The sequence below is a fragment of the Talpa occidentalis genome, unplaced genomic scaffold (genome assembly GCF_014898055.3).
Source record: "Talpa occidentalis isolate TD23 unplaced genomic scaffold, MPIMG_talOcc4v2.1 talOcc4.12, whole genome shotgun sequence".
NCBI lineage: Eukaryota > Metazoa > Chordata > Mammalia > Eulipotyphla > Talpidae > Talpa > Talpa occidentalis.
Genome location: NW_023601212.1, coordinates 56284168 through 56302515, shown reverse-complemented (window position 1 = coordinate 56302515; position 18348 = coordinate 56284168). Strand labels below are relative to the sequence as shown.

The 18348-nt window shown below is 34.4% G+C and overlaps 1 protein-coding gene across 4 annotated transcripts in view; it reads left to right on the top strand.

Moving 5' to 3' along the window:
- RASAL2 (RAS protein activator like 2) overlaps nucleotides 1–18348 on the top strand; it is a 321407-nt gene that overhangs the window by 97041 nt on the left and 206018 nt on the right. Inside the window, exon 1 of one of the 4 annotated variants that reach the window (XM_037506406.2) lies at nucleotides 7078–8613. The exons of the other annotated variants lie outside the window; for them this stretch is intronic. Within the exon in view, the coding sequence (XP_037362303.1) occupies nucleotides 8016–8613 (598 nt within the window). The 5' untranslated portion in view covers nucleotides 7078–8015. Of the gene's footprint in view, nucleotides 1–7077; nucleotides 8614–18348 lie in introns of those variants that run through there. 4 annotated transcript variants of the gene reach the window in all.

The window sequence follows — 18348 nt, the reverse complement described above, 5'->3', positions numbered from 1 at the left end:
CGTGCACCATCACCTCAGTCTCCTGTGCTCCTCCCTCCCTCCCACTGATCCCTCTCCCTCCTCCTCCCCTGCAGGATGTCTCTGATTTATAATTGTCTGTTTTTGTTTTGTTGTGTTTTGTATTTATATTATTTTTTTACACTGATGTCCTATTGGTTCCCCCTATATCCCTCCTATAAGTGAAACCATCTGATATTTTTCTTTTTCCTTCTGTCTTATTTTACTGTGCATAATTTCTTCTAGCTCCATCCACATTGCTTCTAGCTCCATCCACATGAGTTTATCTTTTTTGATTGCTGAATAGTATTCTATTGTGTATATATACCACAGGCCTATGAAAAAATGTTCAACATCCCTTATAATCAGGGAAATGCAAATCAAAACCATATTGGAATACCACCTTAAGAATGAAATGGCACATATCAAAAAAACTAGCAGTAACAAATGTTGGCAAGGATATGGTGAAAAAGGAACTCTCCTACATTGCTGGTGGGAGTGCAAACCGGTCCAAACATTTGGAAAGCTGTTTGGAGGTTCCTCAGTCTACTGAAAATGGACCTACCATATGACCTGGCAATTCCACTAATAGGGATCTACCCAGAGGACACAAAAACATTGATTCAAAGGACCACTTGTACCCCCATGTTGTTTATTGGAGCACTATTTATAATAGGTAAAACCTGGAAACAACCCAAATGCCGAAAAATAGATGACCAGACTATATTTTTGATTCTCAGCACACTCCCATGACATTGCTAAGTTTCTATGTGATGTTTATACCCTCACAGAATATTTTATTTTTAATTGTATTTTTTATTGAGGTAACATTGGTATACAACGCTGTATATAAGTCAGAGGTATAGGTTCACACCTCTTTAGACGAGGTGTGTGCTACCACACATTATCTACCATTGAGGTTCCAATAATCCTCTACCATAGTCCATTGGACCACCAACACCCTTTCTCATGGAGTAATTTAAGCAGCTGTTCTCACTTTACCGTCAAATCCCAATATAATTGTTTTATTTTGGTGAATCTGACTGAATCTCACAGGAAACTTTAGAACTCCTTTAGTCCTCTTATTTTAAAATCTGTCTACATTGGGCCTCCCTAGTGGCGCAAGGGGTTAAGACACACCTGTGAAGCTCTCCGCAGCCTCTGCATCACAAGTTCGATCCCCGGCCAGGGGACACAGCAGATCTCTTCTGACTCGCCAGCGGCTCCCCTCAGCAGTGTATTGTAGTCAATCTGCCTGTTCTGATCCCCACTCTGTCTCTGGTGAATCCTTTCACCCACTGCACCTCTCGCCTGTACCCCAGTTCTTGTATGCATAAATAAATAAATCTTTAAAAAAAATTCTGTCTATAGCCAGTTTGGTCTGTAGATCACAAGTACCATCTTGGGGCTTGTTAGAAATATAGAATCTCAGATCCTCACCCACGTGTACAAAAGCAAAATCTATATTTAATTTCATCTTCTAGTGATTCATCTACACATACAGTGTCAGAAACACTGGTCTGGAAGCAGATCTGTTGCTTTGTGGTTTTTGTGGTGATCTTCTGTACCCACATCTTGAATTTGGTCTTTTGGTTCTTATTGTTCAGATAAAGAGAGCAAAACAAAATGTAAAACATGCAGAAGTTTGAACTAAAGAAATGAATTAACTAAAGAGTGATTTCCCCTCTGCTTTTATTGTGCTTTCCATTGATTAGGTCTCCTGTTGATTTTTACCTATGTTTTACTATACCAGTAATAGGGAAGAGAAACGAAAATAGTCTGTTACACTACAATGCTTGTTTTGAAATGAGTATTTGTAGTGTGTGATTACTATTAGGGAACAATTTGAGTATTATGTAAAGTTTGTGTTTGCTAATGTGCCACTCATCCAAGAAATGCTGAGTATAGAAAACTATCTAGGTAAACCTGGATGCTGGATAGGAAATACTTAAATTGTACATTTCAAACAACTATCAGCTGCCTTAGTTCTCACCATCTTAAGAGTCATATCCATCGTCTTATGCTGTTAACATCTGATTTCAGATAACCCTTCTGCTAGACTACACAAAAATGCAAAAGCTAACACCTTTCTGATGCCCAATTCCATAGGTATACAAACTTTAGGTGTTTTTCAAGGTAACATTCTGTATTGATTTTAGCATCTAGGTATTTCTTAACCATTTAAGATTTATTTTTATTTATGCATGCAAGAACTGGGGTGTAGGCCAGAGGTGCTGGGGGGGAGGTGAGAGGATTCACCAGAGACAGAGTGCAGAGCAGAACAGGTGGGTCTACTGAAATACACTGCTAAGGGGAGCAGCAGGTGAGACAGAAGCGGTCTGCTGCACCATATATGAATTAGCTCCTTGGCCAGGGATCCAAATCAGTCAGAAGCGGTGATAGCGTGATAGTGCTAATTAACCCCTGCACCACCACCAGGGAGGCTCTTAATCATTTAACATGTATAAAATGGTTTACAGTTTTATTAACTTTCTTTCTTTTTATGTCATTGTTGAAGTGTCTGAGTACTGCCCCTTAACCCCTTCTACTCCTAAGTTCTGTAGTTTTATTGTGCAATTGTGATTAGTGTGCTGATTTTTAGGACTGCCTGTTTCATATTATAGCAGAAGTGGCTATAACAATATAATCTTAAGATCAGCAACATCTGAAAAGAAATTGTGGTTCTATCCCTTATGCCTCAGATGTGGTAACAATTACCTTACTACAGTACTATGTACTATGTACTCCCCTTCTTAATGAAGCCTTTCCTGATCAACTGGCAGTTCCGGGAAGGCAGGGACAGTGTCTGTTTCATTTTTTTTTTTTTTTCAGTTCCTCTAGTCCTAATATGTATCTGATATGTGGTAAGTGCTTGATACCAATTTGAAATATGACCATGTGAATGCAAGTACTTGCATATTTAAAGAATTCAGATGTTTCTTTTGACTTCAAGCCAGAATGATTCCTAAAGCTATGCTTTAAATATTACAATTATTATTAAGAAAAATGTAAAAAAAATGAGCTGATACTTCAGGTGGTAGAAACATTCTTGTTCTCACACTTCCATCAGCAGCCAACTTTTATATTCAGATCCTAAATGAATGTAGTAATTCAGTGGTGTCAATATTTCTAAGTTTAAGAAATTATAAGTCCTGTGACCATTTTCTTAAAAATTCAATTTATGTTGTATATTTGAGAAAATTCAGAGAATGAAGAGTGTTAACTTGCAGTCTTAAATTCAGATTATTTTTTTAAAAGATTTATTTATTTATGCATACAAGAGCTGGGGTATAGGCCAGAGATGCGGGGTGAGAGGATTCACCAGAGACAGCGTGGGGAACAGAATAGGCAGATCCAGTGAAATACGCTGCTGAGGGGAGCAGCGGCAAGTCAGGAGAGGTCTGCTACGCCATGTGGGCTGCTCCTTGGCTGGCTGGGGATAAAACTCATGCTGGCAGATTGCTTCACAGTGTGGTGCTTAACCCTTTGCACCACCAGGGAGACCCTTAAATTCAGATTCAACATAGAATTTGGAGAAATAACTAACAAAAGTGACAGTGAACTCACATAATGACGGAAGATATTTGGAATCGTTTTTCAGATCAGACTTGATTCAATTGTGACAAGGGTGAATCTTCCTTAATTTCTTTGATTGTTCCTCCTTAGAGACTGTCACTTCCTCAGCCTGTAGTTCTTTTTTTTTCTTATTTCGCTTGAATCTTGTTCTGTTATTTATTATTTTACAGTTTCATATTCCTCAGCTAAATAGGGATGTTTTAGTAACAATAATTGTAGTTCCTTAAAAGAATTGAGTTGAAAAATTTAGAAACTGTGGTCATTATTTCACCCCTAGTTGTACTTAGCACATAAAAGTATTTTTTTTAAACATTTAGTTTCTGACTTTCACAGTATGCACTTCAAGGGTTAAGTTCTTCTACTGTGCAGTGTTTCTCAGCATCAGAGTCTGATTTTCATTTTCATTTTCTTTTATTTAGTTAACATTGGTTTATAATACTGTTTGTATAGAGCCTTAATTTCAATGAAAGTATTTTTATAGGGTGATCTTAATTAACTTTCCTCCCATAGAACCTTGTGAGCTAGCTAGATATTTTGTTATAATATTCAGAAGACTCCGGCCTCCCTGGTGGTGCAAGGGATTAAGATGCAACCTATGAAGCTAACTGCAGCCACTGCAGCACGAGTCTAATCCCCAGCAAGCTACCCACATGGCACAGCAGACCTCTCCTGACTCGCCGGCTGCTCCCCTCAGCGGCCCACCTGTTCTGTTCTCCACTCTCTCAGGGGAATCCTTTCACCCCCCACACCTCTGACCTGTACCCCAGTTCTTGTGTGCACAAATAAATCTTAAAAAAATATATTCAGAAGGCTCTCTGAAACAAGAAATATTGAAGTATTAATAATAATAAAATATGTGTAATAGACCCAAAGAAACTAGTGAAATTAAAAGATTCATTTGTGTAACATTTTATTTTGATAGTATCTCACACCTACAGAAAATTTGCTAGACCACAAGAAACTCCCATATACTCTTTACCTGGATTCAACAATTGTGTATGTGTTGCCCCATGTGTTTTTATCATATCACATCTATCTTTACTTTTCTTGAATCTTATTCATTCACTCACTCACTCTCTTCAATGTATTTACTCATTTTGTTAAGCCTATAACATACAGAAAGTGATTTCAGAATTGCCAACCCATAACGCTGAATAAGAAAACTTACCAACTAGAGTTAATATTGTTTATAGTTTTTTAAAAAAGATTTATGCATACAAGAATGGAGGTACAGGCCAGAGGTGTTGGGGGTGGGAGGATTCACCAGAGACTGAGTGGGGAACAGAACAGGCAGACTGACTGAAATACACTGCTGAGGGAAGCAGCGGGCGAGACAGGAGAGGTCTGCTGCACCATGTGCCTTGCTCCCTGGCTGGGGATTGAACTTGTGCTTCAGTGGCTGCGTTCAGCTTCATAGGTTGCGTCTTAACCCCTTGCGCCACCAGGGAGGACCCTGTTTATAGTTTTAAAGGTAAAATTTAATTATACCAAAGTATATAAATCATAAGGGACTAGTTGCATGCATTTTGACAACACATATACCCTTCCTCACATCTTTGTTGAGACTTAGAAATTTTCCATCACTCCAGAAAGCTTTGTGGTGTGTCTTTCTCATTAATAGTGCCACCACTGACAACTGCTTTTATAATTTTTTCCCATTATAGATTACTTTAACTATTTTAGAATTCCATAGAAATGGAATCATCCAGTATATACTCTTGTGTCTAATTACTTTTGTTGACATAGTATTTGTGATATTCATCCACATTGTTTTGTGTATTAGATGTTTATTCTTTTTATAGCTTAGAAGTATATTATTTATGAAAATACCACAATGTGTTTATCTATCTCCTGTGATGGACATTTGGGTTATTTCCAGTTTATGACTATTAAAATTAAGTACAAGTATTTATATTTTATTTATCTTGAATTAGTGCCTATGAGTGGAACTGCTAGGTGCTAGGGTAGCTGGGATGTTTAACTTTTTAAAAACTGTCAAGTTAGTTTCATAGTAATTATACTGTTTTATACTCTCCTTACCAGTTATGAGTTTCTAGTTGCTCCCCATCCTCACCAACATTTAGTGTTATCAACCCTGAAATATTTAGCCATTCTAGTGGGTGTGAGTGCTATCTCACTACATTTTAATTTACCTTTCTCTCATTATTAATAATATGGACTCCTTTCATATGCTTATGGTCGTTCTTATAGCTTTCTCTGCTAAGGGTTTGTTCAACTCGTTTGCCTATTTTAAAAAATTGACTGTTTTCTTTTTACCAATAACTGGAAATGAAGTCTTAATGGCATTTAAATAGCTTATTAGATAATTAAAGTGAGGATTTGAACTTGGGAAGCAGTCTGACAGATTTTGCTATGTGAGAATGGTTCCAACAAACACAAGTTTGAATTTAGTTTATATAGATAGGAACAGTGAGTCATTGATATTAAATATGTGATTATGCTTAGCAAGGAGGCTTCAAATTCTAAGGTGTTTTGATCTAAAGATATATTGATGTTATCTATAAGCAGAGGAAGACAATACAGGATTTAATTTCTTCCTTTCTGGAAAAAAATCACTATAGGGATACTAAAACTGGGTTTTTGTCGTCAAATGGTTTTTATCATAGGTAGGGGTGAAAAGACTGGCTTTAGCTATAAATATCAGGTTTTGCATAGTTGTTTCTGACTTCAAATCTATACACATGGCTTTGCTCTCTTGTCTGCTAGAATAGGGAGGGGTCATGTTCCCAGAACATTTTTCAGTATGTTCACATATTTATAGTTTATATATTTAGGTTTACTTTCCATCACAGATGAATTTTTGTGGATGGTGTGATGTGCCATTAATAGAGATTAGAGCTTAGTGTTCATGGTTTTCCACTTTGTGCAAATTCACATTTCTGTGTTTATTTTTAAACAAGGGAGAAATTACCATTGTAAGATCTTTTAATTTCATTTATTATGCTTTTAGGAAAGCCAAGTATGTCAACATTTCTTTAATATAGAAATGTATAAATTTTAGAATTTAATATATAAACAAATGAAAATGAGATTATTGCTTTATGAGAATGGAAATAACTAAGACATTTTAATATGTTTAAAAGAATAGGTATGTTACTAAATTTATTTCTGTAGCAATAAGGAACTTAGTATGAAAAGTGTTTTTCCTTGTACATAGTCTACAAATAAATGGATGGTTTTTTAGTTTTCCAGATGAAATCATCTTTTTTTATACAACTCACAAATTTATTTGATTGCCATGTTATATATCTTTTATTGGTGGTCTAAAGTCTGTCAGGCTTCCATTTGTTTCCATTTGAAACCCCTATTTTCAGGAATTTATGAGCAGACAGTAAGGAAAAAAACACCAGCCAAACACTTGGCATTCATATCTTGGTTCAATATAATGTACTTGCTTTAACAAAATTTTAAATTGTCAGCTCTTTTGAAAGTCAGTAGCACAAAGAGGAATAATGGAATTTCTTTAGTTAAATAGATAGGGAATATTTTCCCAGTCAACTTATCCCAATTAGATTTGCTAAGCAAACTTTCCCCTCTAGAAATCATTTCAGTATGTACGTTCCTATGTTCCAGTTGCCACAAGATCTTCCCTCAAGAATCTCTTCTTTTGCTATTGTTCATAGCAGTTATCCTCTATCCCTAATGTCTGGCCTATTCATTTATCCTTTTTAAATTATCACTAGTATGTTTACAGTAAACATGACTTTAAATTCTGGCATTCCTTTGTTGTTTTTCTTTTCTTCCCCTCCTTTTTGCAGTACCTACTTGAACAAAAACAGTACACGAATTTGCCTATTGGTTGAAAAGAGCATCAACTTTGAGAGAAATTGTGTAAAGAGCAATAACTTTCTTGAAATTAAATTTCTGAAATGCAGACTTTAAAAATTATCTAAAGAGCTGTCACCTAAAGGACAGACTTTTTAGGCAAGTCTTATTTCTTCTTCCGGAAAGTTATATGTCAGCTTGAGTACTTTCACAGCCTGTTTTTAACTCGCTATCTATTTGCATGGCGAACACTTAACTACCATTGGTTCATAAAGGTGTTTGTGGGTTTTGTCACTTTTATTTAACTTCTTTTTTTTTTTTTTTTTTTTAAAAAACCATTTCCTGAAAACCTAGTACAAAAATGTAATCTACTGCAGGAAACGAGATGATCTTTTGGAAATCTTTACTTTTGCTGTACTCTGAGGATAATATGCTTCAGGCAAGAGGTTTTTGGGTGCTGTTGAAATTTCAGAGATCTGGGAAAATGGGGTAATAACATGACACCAGCTCTTAAGCAGCAACATCTGCTGTGGTTCAAAGCCACACAAAGAAAGCTGCTTAAGCAGTTGAACGTTTTGGACTGCACGGACAAGTGTGGTTCTACTGCAAAGACTGCAGAGTAGAGGAAACTTCAAGTTTAGAGAAGTTCTTAAAAAATGGAGTCATGGAAGATGAACATCTTTAAGAGGCAAACATCATCTAGTCCCCCCAGCTATCGAAGATCTTTGTCAGAACCAGCTAATACAAATTCAGAGACAGGAACAAGTTTGAAGAATTACCCATGGCGTGGTCCAGTGAAAAGCAAAAGGAAGAAAAGTGAATGTGCTATTTCCCATCAAGGAAAGCCTCTGGGTGCTTATCGGTGGCAAACACATCCTGCCTTTAGGTGGAAAGGGGGCAAAAGGGAAGGATTGCAAAATAATGAAGGAACTTTGGATGAACCACAACAAAATGTCCTGTCAGAGATGGTTGGTAATGATGCTTCTTCCTCTGCTAATGAGGTCCTTGGAACTTGGACAGAGAAGCTGAACCTGATCAACACCCGGTCACTTCGGATTCCATTCACCAGATCTATTTCAGAGCCAGAACCACGCAGCAGTATCAGATTTGTGAGACAGTTGCCGACTTCAGTGGGGTCAGTGGAATCTGAGCAGCAGGGATATTTCATCCGTGGCATTTTCTCTACCCTTTCCAATGGCTTCTCCAGAATGCTGAGTCTAAAAGGAGAATCAACCAATGAGCCAGTAAGAGAAGGTATATTGGGATGAATGTAAGGGGAAAAGAAGGGATGGCTTGGTTTTAATTACTTTTGGAATTTTAATGATACATATTTTGTAATAAGCTAACCCATTCTACTTGCTCACGACAAAAAGCCTATTTAATTAACACAGCTTTTAAATAGTGATAAACATGACTTCAGAAGCCCTTTTTGCAAGTGATAGTAAGTAATAGTATAAAATGACTTTGGTTAAAATCAGGAATTTTTTTTATTGTGTTATACACTGAAATTTTTGGGCCTGTGTAAAAGTTTTTTTTTTTAAAAGCCCTTATCACCATTGATTTACTTTTGCAAGTTAAATGCAGTGTAGGGGGAGAAATAATCCTCATAATAGTGTTGAGAACAGAATTTCCATTATATTTTCATAAAAATTAATAAATGTTATTAGAACTATTTAGAACTGAATTGTATTGACAGCTTTAATAAGCTGGAAATTTGATTTTTCATAAAAATACATAATTTGCTATGGAAGTGGAAAATTAAAATCTTGAATATTCAGATAACAAAAGACAAATTTGTATTTCACACAGTTCAGGTGACATAATCAACACAATCAATGATAAAAATATCTCACATTGGACTTTAAATTGTTTAATATTTTTATGTTGATTGTGGCATTGTTAAAGCCCAAAAGAACCCTTCATTTTTTATATGCTTGTCTTTGAAGTGATTAACCTTATCTGTTGAACTCTCAATAATGAGTAAGGACCTATTTTTGTTTCATTTTTAAAACCTCAACACCAAAACTGATAAATTTCTTCCACTTTAGGACATGTTTGGGCAAGTTCTTATCACTGGAAAAGTTTAACTTAGCTTTATTATGAGATTGACCACATCAGCAGAAATTTAAATTTTTTCTAAAATGGTAGGAATTGTTGGAGAGTTTAATTCATTTTCAATAGTTACAGAATGCAAAAGTGACTTAGTGAAAAATTAAGTAATTTTTCAATATTTGTGTGTCAAGTAAATATTTCTCCTAAACCTTGTCCTGCCTAGACTTCCCTTTGCTCAGTGAGTTTTAATGGTTTTGCTAAGAATATATATGTCTTTTACCCTTGGCTTATCGAAATCGTCAGCAAAATGTTTCTTGATGTACCTGTGTTAACATTCAATTAAAATTTTTAAAGATTGTGGTTGGACACTAGTGTGTCAATTTCTTGGCAGGTGATCACAGGATGATCAAAATACAAAAATTAAGAATTAAAAACAAATTAAGAAAGGAAATTAACAAATTAAAAAGGAAATTAAGAGTTAAAAACAAATTCTTAGACTCATTGTCTCTCAATGGTTAACATGTATATTTGATAAGAGAAGGCTACAAGGTTTTAAAAAAATTGTATTTATAAACTTTTTTGAACTTTCGTAGTTCACACCTAGCTATTGACTGTCTAGCTGTGTGAGGTACTCTGAGATTGTGTTCCTGCTTTTTATGTTTATGGTCTACTTAAGGAGATATAATACATTCTGCTTTTATTACTTCCCAATATTTTACCCATTTTCATCATAGAATAATTATTCACATGGAAGCATATACAGAGTTTAAGGTGCTATTACAAGGGACTTCAAGCCAAATAATTAAAGAACACTACATAGTGTTCCTACCTGCCAGATCAGAAATGTTTATTAAAGTTACCAGATATCTCTTAAGTGTTCACCAGTGTAGAGCCAAGTTCTTAAGACCAAATGTACTACTATTTATTACAAAGATTGGAGCAAGTTCTTGTGAAGAACTCCTTTTCTCTTTGCTCAGTAGCTTCTACCCGGGTTTGAGTCTGTGTCAGTGGTTTTCCAAGCTTCTACAATTGTGATTGTTTCCCATCCCTCATTTCCCACAAGGAAAGAATACCAGACCTAAATTCTACTTCCACCTATGCCAGTTGCCTTTTGTGAACTCTAATCTCTTAACTTCTCTTTATATTGTTGTGGGAATAGTAATTCCTCCTCCAAAGGTAATAAATGAAATTTGAAGGTGCTGGATAAATTATAATTTACATAGCACTTATTTACAAATGCTATATGACTGAAAGTGTTCTTATCAGAATTGTTATTACAATTCAGTTTCAAGGTATGGAATTATTAGAATATAGCTGTCTTAATTTAAAACCCACTCACATTTGTTACTTTTCTTCAATATGAACTGTAAGATGTGAGAGGTATTAAATTACATATAGTAATCTCCCCTTATCTGCAGGAGATATATCCTAAGACCCCCAGTGAATGAATGCCTGAACCAGAGTACTCTGAGCCTTGAATATACTGTCTTTCCCCTGTACATACATACCTATGATAGTGTAATTTATAAGCTAGGCTCAGCAAGAGATGAGCAACAAAAATTAATAATAACAGTACAATAATAACAATGGAATATGATTTAAAAATATGTGAATATTTGGTCTCCCCTTTCACCCCCCTCAAATATCTTACTTTTATATTTTCAGCCCACAGTTTATTTCTGGTAACTGAAACAGGAGAAAGTGAAACTACAGATAAGAAGGGACTACTATAGTTTTATTTAAAACAGTGTTTGGCACATAGCAGTCCTTCAGTAAATATTAGATATTGTTTCTGTTAAGAAATTGAACTTTACATGATTATAGGCTTTTTTGTAAAGGAAGGAGAAAGGGAATACCTAATTGTGGAGTTTGTTATACTTACTGAATGGAAATAAATTGTAATGTTCTAGTCTCAAACTCTGTGAAACCAAACTTGTTCTAACCATGTGCATGTTCTGAATATAAACATGCAGTAATTTCTTGTATCATAATATAATACTGTTCACACATGGTTAACACAATGAAATATACCATACTCAGGGTCCCTAGCCAATTTAAGAAGGAGAAGCTCAAAGGTTTCATTATTATTCTGTCTCCATTAGCCCTTCTTTTGTATACTATATAGCCCTTCATGTAGTAGATGTAGTTTTAATGATACAGTATAAAAAAATACAATGTGTACTTCTTAAAGGTAAAAAGTAAAAAGTAAAGGTAAAAAGTCTTGGGCCAAAGTCTAAACATGGAGTCAACATACTTAATAACAGTGGAATTAAACTGAAATGCAATAAGGGAGAAATAACTAAACAGATTAGTCTACATAATTGCCACTTAGTAGCTATGTGAAACTTAGAACAATAATGTGAACATGGGACATATATCTACTGTATATAAGAAAGTAAAAATTACTGGGAGGCAATTTCATCCCTATTTTTCTTTCACTGTCAGTAAGTTCAGATAGAAAAGAAAGCTTTAAATACAAAAGTTGAAAGGAAATTAAATATGCTTTTATGTAGTTCTCTAGTCTGATCACAGTTTACACTTTCTATCTGCAAGGTCAGAGTAATAAGAAAGTCTCAACAGTGTTATATTTGTAAAGATCCCATAACTTTGGAATTAACTGAGGGTTTTTTTGTTGTTGCTCAGATAATTTTCTTAATATTTTTACTCTTTTTTGAGTGTTTTTGTTCAAATTTTGCACTAAAAATCTCATTGGGAAGGACCTTATATGTATTTCAAAAACGCTTTATAGAGTTCCTGAAACACTGTGGTATGTGTTAGGAACATAGCCATTGTTTTATTAAGTAACTAGCAGCTTCCTCACTTACTCCATGTAATCAGTACCCCCACACACAAACACACTCACACACAGACACACAAAAAGAGACAGAGAGAGAGACAGAAACAGACTCTTTTTTAAGTTTATAAGATACACTTATAATAGGGGTAAAGTCTGGTTAGTATCAGAACTTACATGTGCCTCGAATCTTCTATTTGCGCTATACGTAGTTAAAAGTTCCTCCACAAAATAGAGAATTATGTTCCATTCCTGCCATTTCTCCTAAGAATCCCTGCATTTCAACATGCACAAAACCTACTAACTAGTATTTTAGTACTCATCTGTTACATCTAAACTGTACTGCAGAAATACAGTGTGTAATTGTTGATTCAGTATTTCATCATTTTTGACCTTTATTTTGTCTATTGTTAAATAACTTTGATGTTAATGATTTTTGAAAATGTAGTCAATGAAATTTAATACTTTAGGGTATTGACTTATAATTCTACTACATTTTATATTCAACCTATAAATATAAATCTTTTTTTAAAAAAATGTATTCTAGTTGTATTAGTCTGCTGTAACAAAATACCACAGACTTGGTGGCTTAAAAAAACAAAAATATGTTTTCTTATCATTCTGAAGGCTGGAAGTCCAAGACCAAGATTTTTGCAGGGTTGCTGAAGAACAGAGTTGCTCAGTTTGCAGATCACTGTGTCTTCTTATTGTGTTCTTTCTTGGCCTTGCCTCCAAGTACAGGTCCCTCTAGTGTTTCTTCCAATAAAAACACCAATTCTATTTGAGTTAGGTCACATCCATGTGACCTCACTTAACCTTATTTATCTCCTTAAAAGCCGTATCTTCAAATATGTTCACAGTGGCAATATTCATATGTAGCATGTGAGCTTTAGGAAGCCTCAGTATAGTTCATTACAGTAGAGAAGGAAGGCTCAACAATCATGAGGTCATTGAAGCAATGTATTATTTGCATAAACAGACATGCTATATAACATAGTCATTTCCTCACAAAATTTTTTTGTTGTGAAGTTTAAGTGGTTTTAGAGAACAATAGGCTATATTGCTTTAAATTTATGTCTTGTTTTTTCTTATTGTATATATGTATTTTTAATATAGTTGTAGTCAGTGTAATATATATGCTTAGTTGTTGTCCCTTTTTTATTTAAGTGATTTCATATACAGTCTGATCTACTGACCAGTAATAAAAATGGCATAGATGTTGGACTGTCTGGTAATCTATTATATTGAGATACTGAAGTTCAAAGTTGTTTGTAGTTTTTCCCCATTATAATTTTTACTTAATAGAAATCTTTTCTTTTCCTGTTGGCTTGTTTTTGGGGGAGTATACTAGGAATAATTTCCTTGGAATGTGAACTATCTTGTTTGCAGCTTACTTGTAGCTTCTGAGTTTTTCCACTAGAAAGATATATTAGCATTGCCTATAACAACTTGCAAGTTCGCTTTCCCTCCATGACCTTGCCGAATTTGAATTAAGTATTCTGTTCCGTTTTTTGCTTGTTTTTTTTTTTGTTTGTTTGTTTTGTGTTTTACTCATACATAGCATGGGTTGAGGGAAGAGAAAAGATCATTGGAGGTTGGACAAACAGGTTCAAACTGTTAGTAATGCTGTTGTCTTAGTTTATGACTGAAAAAGCTTGTTATAACCTCTGAGTCTCCTTTTCCTGATCAGTGAAGTGTTTGGTGAAAATAATTCTCTTGCAAGTTTCTTGTAAATAGTAAGTGAAACAACATGCCTAACTTGTATTGGGTACTTAGTTAATAAAACTTTTTATGATTATTAGTTTAATGGTTGTGCATTCCTATTATGTTTTACTTAGTAAAATGGCATTTTTCATAAGATGATTTATATTTACAGTAATATTATTAGTAATATTATTTGATCTTTTTCAAGTTGAATCTGCTTTTTCTTTTATATATCAAGTAGAATCTGAGTATATGTAGCATTATTTTTCATTTATTTTACATTGTAGGTTATACAATAGTTTGCATTTATCTCAGATACTCTTACTTTCAAAAAAATTTGAGCAGATTTAAAGAGAGCTATTCAAATCTTATAAAGAATGTTTTGGAACCCCCCCCCCTTTATTTCTTAGAAAATTTATCATAACAGTATAAAAACTAGTTAGTCTGAGTGTCTATGTATCTGTTTTACAATGTTTCCCTGGCATTTCTCTTATTTCATAGTTTTTTCCCCTGCCAAATGAAATAGCCACTCTCCTGTTACAAAAGAAAAAAAAAATCCCTCTCTGAATTTATATATAAATTTATAAATCACTGTATAAATTTATAATTACTATATAAATTTTGTCTTTTTATCAAAGACAAAAATATAAGGAAAACCATTTCACCTTGGTTGCCAAAGTAAGGGCTTTAATTTCAATTAATGTTAATCATTTTAATTTCAGGTACAAACCAGGTTAGATGATAGTTATGAAACATGTTGCTATCTGATCCTTGTGTTGGAGTTAGACAGATCTCAGGTTAATTATGCCTTTGCTTCTTTTTACCTCTCAAGTAGACATACTGTTTTCTTTATAATAAAATAGAAGTAGTAATACAGGCACCATGGTTTTATTATAAGGCTTAAATGAGATAATATGTTTTTACTCTAACTCATAATAAGACCGCAATTAATGGTGACTTTAAAGTAAATATAAAGCCATCTGTTCAAAGGTAACCTGGAATCATATTGGCATAGACTTAATAAATGTTGCATCTTAATTATACATTTATATATCACTTCTTAAAATAACCAATTTTGTCTGATATTTCAAAATGTGTTCTCAAATTCTGGGAATACTTTACTTTAGCTTCCTGATTACTAAGTGCTTAATTAATACAAGTACTATTACACTTTTTTTTTTTTTAACAATTTGTAGACTTCCTGACCAAGAGTGCTGTTTGTGTACGTGTATGTGTATATGTGTGTGTGTCTGCATACTTCCATTTATTCATGACGTCTTTAATGTTTCCATTAGGGTTTTCCAAATTTGAATAGAAAAAATTAACCTTCAAATGCTTAATACATTTATGATTGTGCTCTATTTTTATTGCATATTTTTACAGTTAAAGATGATGAAGTATGTTGATTTTTGTACTGAATGCTATTAATTATTGATTATCTGATATTTAAAATCAGCATTCCTCACCTCAGTTTGGAAACAGAATATTTTCGTGGAAAGATCAGTCTATAGAGACATAAAGATTTATTTTCAAACTCTTTGTATGGCTCCTTTGGCTATGTAATTCTTGTTATGTCTGATATTTCTGAGTCTTACCTTTCTCATTTAAAATAGGGGTACTATCTACCCTGAAATATTATTACAAAACAAGATAATGTAGCTAAGAATCTTAGGCTTTCTTAAGAGATATTTGGGATTTTAATTAGATTTAAAGAGATTAATTAACACTAACTTTAGAATTTATCTTTTCTGGGGAGAATTAAGGGACAAGAAGAGAAGGAGTGCCTTATCTTGATATATCATTGGCAGTGTTGTGAGTAAGGGTTAAATTATTGTTTTACTGATATTTATTGTAGTATAAATAAGTAGATGAATGGATAAGTTGATTAATTTAAAAATCAGGTGACTCATGACCAATAACATGATTCATGTTAACAGTGGGTCATGAATGAAGAACGGGAATTAAAATGATTAAAAATATTTTTAAATCCTGACTTTATCAGTCATTAGTAAAGTGACCTTGGGCATATTACCTTCTCTTTATGAGCCTAAGTTTCTTCATTTATAAAATGAAAAAATATCTGCTTTGTTTATTGTTGTGAGGATTAAATGAAAGGGGCTATAGCTACGTACTTGTCAGTAAGAGCTCAGTAGACATTAATATCCAGTGGTATGTTGGAGCCAACTTGCAGAAGCCAATTTTGTATATCTATTCCTAGTTCTGCATTTAGTAACAGCACACTCATAGCTTCAAATTAACCATGATGGGACTATTTATATTCCAGAAACTAGCAAATGTTGCAAATAATTAAGTACTGGTGGTGGTGATAGGGTGTTGTATCAGGACTGGCAGTTGTAAAACTTTTAGCAACAACCCTTTGGAACTAATAATTATTACAGAAATGATTTTTGCTTTTTCTTTAATATTTTAGATCAATCAGAGTTGAATACTGAGTTGTATCAAATGCCTTATTGATGTGTATTGAGATAAATATTTTTTGAAAAGATTTATTTATTTATGCATTCAAGAGCTAGGACACAGGCCAGAGGTGCAGGGGGTGAGAGAATTCATCAGAGACAGAGTGGGAAACAGAACAGGCAGAATGCCTGAAATACACTGCTGAGGGGAGCAGGGGGCAAGGCAGGAAAGGTCTACTGCACTATGTGGGTAGCTCCCTGGCTGGCCTGGGATCAAACTCATGCTGCAGAGGCTGTGGATTGCTGCATAGTGCGGTGCTTAACCCCTTGCAGCACCAGGGAGTCCCTGAGGTATATATTATTTATCACACTTTTCCCTACTGTCTTACTAATCTGAATGTCTGGGATGACCTGTGTATGTTGGATAATTATCGTAGGTATTTTTTTCCTGTGTTATGCAACCACTTTTTGTTAGTATAATAATGCTTTGGATCGTATTATTAAATGACTTTGAGATTAAAAACTGTGTATTGACTTTTAGCCCACTGAATAGAATATAATCCTCTTCCTAGTTATAGAATAATGTATTTAACTCTTGTGGAAATTATCTCCAGTAAATAATTTATGGTGTTTTTATTATTTAGTGATTTTTTAAAAGATGATATAAGGTTTTATATTCACTATTAATGGTCACTGTTTTTCTGCTTCTTTCATTTGATGCTTTGTGTGTTTTGATTGGTTTTACCTGGATTTTCAGTTTATTAATATGTGTTAAATAAAATAACCTGGAACATTAAAAAAATTGTACTTCTTTTTGCCCATATTTAAGTAACTCCAACTAATATAAAATTCAAGTCAACTACTAGGTGTAGTATAATCAGTAAAATTTTCTTGAATATTTAAACTTGTCCTTTTTGTCTCATGCTTAAATGATCAGATCTTACTCTTTCCATTTGATTAAGTAATTTTCTAAGCAATATGACAAATAAAATGAAAAAATATTGCATGTACAGACTTTTCTTAACAGATAACTGACTGGTTTTGATTTTCTTCTTTAAGAAAAACTAATTTCACTTAAATTCACAGTTGATAAGTTGGTAAATAAATTTATAGGAGAGAGCCAGTATCTTAAGAAATAATATTTCGGGCCTCCCTTGGTGGCGCAGCGGTTGAACGCTAGGCTGCGAAGCTGCCTGCAGCCTCTGCAGCACCGGTTCATTCCCCGGCGTCCCACATGGCGCGCAGACCTCTCCTGCTGCCCGCTGCTCCCCTCAACAGTGTACTTCGGTCCTTCTGCCTGCTCTGCTCCCCACTCTGGCTCTGGTGAATTCTCTCACTCTCCCGCGCTTCTGACTGTACCCAGTGCTTGTATAAATGAATAAATAAATCTTAAAAAAATATTTCTCAGTCACTTATTCATTTATCTAATATATCCTGGTCAGTTTCCTAAAAAGGAATTTTATCCCATCTTCTTACTACTGGTATGTTTTAATGTTCATTTTCCAAAAAAATTGAGTTGCAGAGCTATTAATAATAACTTATGTACCATGCAGTTTATTCATTCGAAGTACATAGTTTTTATATGTGATATTGTAAGTATGATAAATTTGCCATTTTGATATTTTAAAAAATATATAACTTGGTAGCATTTAGTACACTAAAATTAATGTCGTTGTTATCACCACCATCTGAGTGTTTCATCTTCTCAAACTGAAACTATAGCCATTAAAAAAGAAATCCTCATACCTCCCTGGTGGCGCAGGTGGTTGAGCGCAGCGCTGTGAAGCTGACCACAGCCTCTGCAGCGCTGGTTCTATCCCTGCCGGCCTCGGAGCAACCCACATGGCCAGCAGACTTCTCCTGTCTTGACCACTGCTCCCCTCAGCAGTGTATTTCGTCCATCTGTCTGTTCAGGTCCCTGCTCTGTCTCTGGTGAATCCGCTCACCCTCCCACACATCTGGCCTGTACCCAGGCTTTTGTATGAATAAAATAAATCTTTAAAAAAGAAAAAAAAAAAAAAG